At 33.8% G+C, this 7,453-nt stretch overlaps 3 protein-coding genes across 5 annotated transcripts in view; 1 reads left to right on the plus strand and 2 right to left on the minus strand.

The window, feature by feature from the left end:
- Nucleotides 1-4: 4 nt before the first annotated feature.
- Nucleotides 5-2,937, minus strand: LOC106106883 (intraflagellar transport protein 56; the record flags this gene model as incomplete). The annotated part of the gene is made up of 8 exons (XM_013287543.1): nt 2,897-2,937; nt 2,677-2,802; nt 2,246-2,429; nt 1,678-1,733; nt 1,367-1,542; nt 1,169-1,228; nt 668-814; nt 5-101 (listed from the first exon to the last, which is right to left on the minus strand). Coding segments are annotated over exons 1-8 (849 nt in total), but the record flags the coding sequence as incomplete, so codon positions are not given.
- Nucleotides 2,938-3,210: 273 nt separating this feature from the next.
- On the plus strand, nt 3,211-7,167 carry LOC106106961 (oocyte zinc finger protein XlCOF6.1-like). 3 transcript variants are annotated; one of them, XM_013287620.1, is made up of 7 exons: nt 3,212-3,419; nt 3,543-3,855; nt 4,009-4,272; nt 5,300-5,498; nt 5,740-5,829; nt 6,064-6,210; nt 6,703-7,167. In XM_013287620.1, exons 1-7 carry the CDS (start codon nt 3,351-3,353, stop codon nt 6,848-6,850), a joined length of 1,230 nt encoding a protein of 409 aa, XP_013143074.1. In that variant the 5' UTR covers nt 3,212-3,350; the 3' UTR covers nt 6,851-7,167. The 3 variants fall into 3 exon arrangements, with proteins under 3 accessions (XP_013143075.1, XP_013143074.1, XP_013143073.1); XM_013287619.1 differs by having other exon boundaries at nt 3,213-3,473; XM_013287621.1 differs by lacking the exon at nt 6,064-6,210 and having other exon boundaries at nt 3,211-3,473.
- Nucleotides 7,168-7,262: 95 nt separating this feature from the next.
- LOC106106884 (myosin heavy chain, skeletal muscle, adult) overlaps nt 7,263-7,453 on the minus strand; it is a 7,966-nt gene continuing 7,775 nt past the window's right edge. The window contains 1 exon segment of the mRNA XM_013287544.1: nt 7,263-7,425. Within this exon segment, the coding sequence (XP_013142998.1) occupies nt 7,263-7,425 (163 nt within the window).

Below are 7,453 nucleotides of genomic sequence, written 5' to 3' on the forward strand. Positions count from 1 at the left end.
GAAACACGATAAGATTGTGTCGCACCAGGTCCTGCCCGAAGGTGTGCTGCTCTGATGATATCTGCTTCAATTCGTTCTCCGCTGCTTTACCGTTATACAACCTTAATACAGAAATGCAATACATTGTAATATTAAAAGTGTTTTGTCATATACGTTCTATGCTCTTCTTTCCCTTCTCATACCACAACCACACATTTCTATGATTGCTAGCATCATATAATCAGTTTATTAATAGTGAATAGTATCTCTCATTCTATCTAGTTATACTATTATAATAAAGCGTAAGCACACTTCTTTGTTGCCTAAGATGTCAGCAATTACACCATAATTTTAAATGTTTCTTTTTTTTAATAAAAAGCCCTACACTTGCGTCACGCTTTAGGTTACATATTTTAACGCCATTAAACTTAGGTGGTAAATATTTTGGATAAAAACCCTAATGTGGGAAAGAGACCATAAGTTACTGCCATCAAGGAAGCAAGGTTGTCATCAAGTCATGTTATTTTGACATTTGTAATTGATAATTTCAAAAAGGTAAACAATAAAATAAAGTTTTTATAAATTCATGCGGGTGAAGCCGCACGGGAACACAGCTAGTTTAGAATAAAAGAATATATTTCACTCTTATTTCACCTTCCTCTACGTCCAGCAAGTACAGATAGCTGACCTGAACAAGTTGCAAGCTTTCAGGTTACCAGCGATGGTGGAGGTGGGATGCTGCGCGAGGTACACCCCGAGCACCTCCTGGGACACGTCGTAGTAGTCCAGCTTGTAATAGCACAGCGCCACGTACACGTTCAGCGCAAGGTACGTGCTGGAATATAGCTGTATTGTAAACTAGAAGAAGTAATTTAATAGAAAATACCATCTCCCCTTTGAATTCCATTGGAGAGCGATAATAAGTATAGTAAATTAAATACGTGAATTTTACGTACAATAAATGGATATTAATCAAAATATATAAGCAAAGTAATTTAGTACTAAAGGCCTGTTCCACTATTCTTGTAACTTGTCAGATCCAACGTATAAAATATGTGATGGAAGTACCGGATTTTGGTACTCTATCTGACAGTGACGTCACTTTTTTTATCTGAGCCTCTGCCAGCCAGTGGTGGGACAGATCTTAAGTATTGTAAAAACTAAATACGGAACAAAAGAAAGGAGGTACCAATTAGTGTGAGCTAATACTTTAATCCATTCAATAGCGTCAGTTTGGTATCTTTTATATCTGGAAATTTAAATTCATTATGTGTATTAAAGAATACTCAAATATTAAAAAAATAACAGAAAGTAGCTATATAAGAACTTAAATTCAATAAACTTATTTTTTTTAATTAACAAAATCAAATTAAGTTTCTAAATTCACCGTCTATCGAGCAAGAGTTTTTTGTAGACATCGATGGCCTCCTGATAGTGAGCGCGTAAGTAGTGCACTGCTGCCAGGCTGAGCTGGTCTTCGGGTACATCGCGTAACGCCGCGTGCGCCGCCATCACACCCTCCTCATCACCCAGCTTGTGTGCCAAGTGCAACTGCAGACGGTTCTATGGAGTGAATCAATTAAAAGTACAGAACAGCTTCCATGGTATTCGTCTGTGTGACTTTCACACGTGAATGCCGTGATCTAAGACTATAGATGTCGCTGGTGTTATCTAGTAAAGAACAATAGATGTACAAACCTTTAGTGCACAATCCGGTGCATCCTTTATTGCCTCTTGCGACTCTTTGTACATGCCTGAATAAAAATAATGACTAAATTATTTAAACTTTCGTGAGACATTTTATAATTAATTATTTACGGCTTACTCACGTATACTTTTTTCCGGCGACGGCACCGACCAGTTTCAGACCCTGCGGGGTCCTTCTTCAGGGCGAGGGTTAAGGATGTATCGCGGTCGCGTCGCGCCTGTGCGAGACTGGTCAATGCCGTCACCGGAAAAAAGTATACGTAATATATATAAGTATATATATAAGTAAGCCGTAAATAATTATTTTAAATTAATTATAAAAATAATGATCTTTATTTTAGAATGTAAAATGTAATTCTCGACATTATTTATATCGTTGTCGTTTTCAAAAGCCAATTTTGCTTATTCAGCACTGCTTAAGATATAAAGTAATTGTAAAAGTAATTGTAAAAGTAATTGTAAGTATAAAGTAATAACAATGAATTCCTATCGAATTGAATACTAGCAAAGTGTTTTTAAGACTATTTCATCACAAAAGTGCATTTTTTGAATAACCTACCTAAATAGAAATAGCAGACGGCGAGATCAATGGGCAAGTTGTCAGAAATGCGTGTGTCCAAGTTATCCCGTTTTTGCATCTGTAGATACAAGTCCAGCGCACGTCTGTAGTCGCCCAGGTGGAACCAGCACCACGCAGACCAAACATCAAGCCATACGTCCTCTCGGCCTTCGTATTTGTGGAACTAACGGAAGAGTAAACAACCTTTTTATTCCCATGAAGACCAACAGACTTTCATGATTTTAAATCTTATCGATAAAATTACACTTTTTATTTTTGTATTGTTTTAATACGAGCATAGTGTTTTGCATGTACAATGGAATGAATCTAATCACTTTAATCAAAGTTTTTGTAAAGTTAAGAGTTATTAATTATTATTATTTTACGAAATTAGTTTAAATTTCAATTCGTGAAAATTCTTTTTTAAGTACTTCAAGCAAAGTAATCGCGCCAACGTAATCCCTTTTCAATATGAAATCTTCAAACTCTGGGAAATTCTTCTTGGCCGAATGGCTGCCGGTACGACTCTCTGTGGCCGGTTTTGAGCGAGAAAGGATCTGTAAGAGATAGGGAAATTACGTATTTTGTATAATTGAGGTAGGATTTAATATTAATACTCAATTCACTATTAAACTACAACTTTTTACATACCATTTTACACAATAGATTAGTTTATCCTAAACATAACCGATGAAAACAGAAATATATTGTGTGCGTTGTCATGACAACCTATGAAAATAACAAACTCAATCCCGTTTAAAATCAAGTTTAAGAAAGAGCGCAGGCAGGCTAAACGAATCTTATATACTACGAAAAATGTAAATATCAATTTACATTTTATATGAAAAGTACGTACGTAAGGTACGTAAGTACTTTTAATGTAAAAGTAAAAAATACAAGGTTTTATTGTGATTATGAACGTTTCTTCAAGTGTCAAAGTTACGATAAAGCGACGTTGACGTTAATGTAACTTGTTTGTTGATATTTTGTATTGCATCGTATCGATTGTTTATACGTTTGTATTTTTGTATTTCAGGCTTAAATCTCGTTGAGGAATATGTAAAGCATTTAGTTGTACGTCACGATAGTAAAATATCATCGAAATATGGATGATTGTAGGATATGTTTAAAGTGCAGAGGCGAAAAAGATATATTTGAATTGGAAGCCGAAAAAGTAAACGATTCAAAGAATTTCTTGGAAATAATGTTTTTTTGTTTAGATATTGTTGTAAGTAGATCATGTAATTACACATTTTATAGCAATTATTTTTTTAATAATCTTTGTATCACATTTTAGGTTTCACGAGACTCGAAACTGGGTAGAAAAATGTGTTTTGATTGCTACAGAAAAATTATTGAATTTGAACAATTTAAAACTCTTGCTTTACGAAATAATGCGTATTGGCATGATATACAATTGAACGAGAACATAACAAACGAAGTATTACTAGAAGATGAAATCAAATGCGAAAATAATTCTGACAATGATATTAGCAACAATAATGAAATTATTGTTAAGAATTACGACTTATTTTCATCAGACGATGAGTTCCTAAGTGTTATCAAGCAGATTAAATGTGAAAATATTTTTGCAGAAACAAAAGAAAATGGTATATAATCCTATATCATAATTGAATTCCAAAAACATTTTTGAATGTCTAAGAAATTTATTTGAAATAAAATAACAAAGCACATTAGTAAAATTAGGGCAAATCATAATTCATATGGTTCCTACCAGGTTTTATATTATGTTATTTTTTTAGACCCTGTGGAAAATTTTGTACCCAAAAAGAAGCAGAAAGGAAAGAAAACAAGAGTCGATGAAAAAAGAAATGAAATCTGCGAGGAGTGTGGAAAGACAGTTGCAAACTTGAAACACCATAGACGGCTTCATAAATCTCTTGATGAAAGAAAATGCTATAAATGTAAACAATGTGATAAGAAATTCGCTAGTTACAGTGCAAGATACAGGCATAATAAAGTTAAACATCTTGGTATAAAATCACAATGTGATATTTGTGATAAAGGTAAGGAAAATATTAAAAAACTAGCTGTTCCCGTGCGGCTTGATCCGCATGAAATTATGAAAATTTTATTTCATTGTTTACATTTTTCAAATTATCAATTACAAATGTCAAAATGACATGACATGATGACAACCTTGCTTCCTTGATGTTGGCAGCAACTTATGGTCTCTTTCCCACATTAGTTTTTATACAAAATATTTACCCCATAAGTTCAATGGTGTTAAAATATATAGCCTAAAGCGTGGCACAGGTGTAGGGCATTTTATTAAAAAAGAAATTATTCAAAAATATGCTGTAGTTCCTCACATATTCGGCAACAAAGAAGTGTGTGTTTATGCTTTATTATAATAGTATAGATATAGATATGTTAGGATTCCAAAAGTATAATGGATAAATTTGAGCTATATTTACTAATGACTAGATGTTTCCATACAGCTTCATCTATATGACATTGTAAGAAATTTTAATGTTTACAATCTTAAAATCTTTTAATTGCTAATGTCACTTAAATTGTTTAAACTTTTGTGAGTCATTATCCTAATCAAATTAAGGACTGCTCGACTTGGGTGCACTCACCGGAATATCAAAGCTGATTTGAGCAGTCCTTAATTTGTTTAATGCAAATATCAAAGTTAAAATGCCCAAATGACAAAAAGCCCCTTGCTGTTAGCTAACTATTGTTACCATAGCAATCTTGCTCTTTGCTGCTATTAGCTTATAGTGTTTGGTACTTTCTCATATATTTTATTTTTCATTCCATTCACCCACTAAATTAGATAGCATGAAATTGTAGCCTATATATTAACACTTTTAACATGTTGTAAGCATAGAAAAAAAGTATTATTCAAATGCTGTGATTTCTGATATCCTACATAACAAAGAAGTGTATTTACATTTTCATTTATTAGTACAGATTAAAAAAAAATCTGCCTTTACTTAAACTATGTAGCCTAAATACCTTGTACTACAGATATTGTTATTATAATTATTTTATTACGTTATTTAATGATCTATTAGTTTTTTCCAGAGGTAGTGAACCTACGAGCACATAAACTGATGACGCACAATGTGGGAGACATGCGGTACGTCTGTGTGCCTTGCGGTAGACGGTTCATCTCCCAATCGGCGTTAGATCTGCACTCTACAATACACACCAAGCAATTTGCCCACACATGTGATATCTGCGACAAGAAGTTCCGTTCCAAAATAATAATGTTGGCGCATAAGTATGCCTTTTTAATTCACTGTGAACATAATAACTAGTTATAAATAATCTTACTACATACTAATGTTATAAATGCTTGCGAGGATGTTTGTTAGAGTTTGTAGTCAAATTGCTGAATGGATCTTGATGAAATTTGGCATATATATAAAGGATAGCTTCGTTGAGCACATACTTAGTTTTTATTTTGAATTTGAAAGTTACTTAAGTTTTAAAATCAAGTAAAACATGTTTTTCCATTGTAGACGGCAGGTGCATGACAAAGAGAAATCGCACCTTTGTCAGTTTTGTTCCAAAGGTTTCTTCAAAAAATATCACTTGCAGGAGCATTTAAGGTATGTAGAATATTGTTAAAAATACATCAAAAAACTCGCTTCAATATTTTTGTAAAGCCAGCTTCACACATCAGTATTAACAGAACAGTTGAAGTCGGCAGTGTGTGTGTCAGTGTATTTAATTTTAAAGTGGTTTTGTAAATTCAATAATACAGGTAAAATCAAAGTAATTATCGCATTTTTGTTTCGTACAGTTACATCTATAGATATAAGATTCCTCGGGTGACATTCCAGGAGCCACACGAAGGAGAAGCCATACCAGTGTCCGGAGTGCAAGAAATTTTTCGCCACAACAAACTCTCTGAAGACGCACCGCTTTGTGCACTCTGATGTCAAGATGTTCGCCTGCAACCTCTGCGATATGACGTTCTCAAAGCCAGGGTCAGTTGGGACTAAAACATAACTAATTTACAGTTGTTTTAATTGGCCACTAACTGCACTTAGTTATTATTTCACTAGAAGCCTCTTAGTAATCCTAAATGTTATATAAATCTAAACTAAAATTACGTGACTATTAAGGCCCTTAGTCTCGCTATACACGTTAGTTTTAACTGAGTTAATATTAGGCCTCCACGCTTCATTTTTAACCGTACAGTTTGACTGTTTTGTTAAAACTGATGTGTGTAGCGGGTTTTATCAAGATATATACTGAGGTTTGCGTCTTTGTCAGTTGTAACTGAATATGTAGTTCAATATTAGTGCAGCTTTATTGTGAAAAATCGATAGAAGCAACTTCTTAAGTTCAATTCAATTCCGGGTGCTTTAGTCATGTCTATCCGCAGTTATATAGCTTATTTTTTAGTTTATGCCGTCTGTGAGTTGTCTTAAGTTTGCTGCTTTAATATTTTTTAATTATTTATCTGTATGTGACAGGTACGTGCGTAGCCATATGGTCAGTCACACAAAAGAGAAGCGTTACTCGTGTAAGTACTGCGACGCGCGCTTCGGCCGCTCCGACCACCGCAAGCGGCACGAGTTCACCGCGCACGAGCGAAACTACGGCCTAACACAGAACAAATAGAGACTATATTGCTGTTTGCTAAGTGTCAAGTATTTGTGTCTCTTTCATACTGTTTGAAAAAAACAGAGATAGTGTTTTGTACATATTTTACGGTGTCGGAATATAAGTTGTGAATGTTTTAGTTCTTATTTCACTGGTTTTAAGTAATTTTTACGCAACGCAGTACACAAACTGAATTGATATATCTATTGTCTATTTGTATATGTATTTTTAAAATTTTTGTACTTATATTTAAAATTGTGATGTTTAGTTGTAAAATTCAAGATTATATTGGTGTGTTGTTCAGAATAAGTTTATAATAAAGATTATTTATTATTGATTTTTTTAAAGACATTAGTTTAGTTTTCTAAGGGGCATTAATAGACGATAATTTTCAATAAAACATCTTTATTGAACTCAATATATAAAAAAATTATATTGGACAAGGACATTCAAAGGGCTTTTCGGCGATATTACCCAGGTCATTCGGACAAACACATTGGTCCTCCGACAGTCTGGGCGACTGTGTCGGCGAGTAGATGTCCAGCGTATTGCTGATTATCTCCAACTTATCTCCGAGGTGTGGATACTCCTTGCTGAGGGTTGCCACTATATTCTTTAGGC

Source organism: Papilio polytes, unplaced genomic scaffold (assembly GCF_000836215.1).
Source record: "Papilio polytes unplaced genomic scaffold, Ppol_1.0 DF822067.1, whole genome shotgun sequence".
Lineage (NCBI taxonomy): Eukaryota > Metazoa > Arthropoda > Insecta > Lepidoptera > Papilionidae > Papilio > Papilio polytes.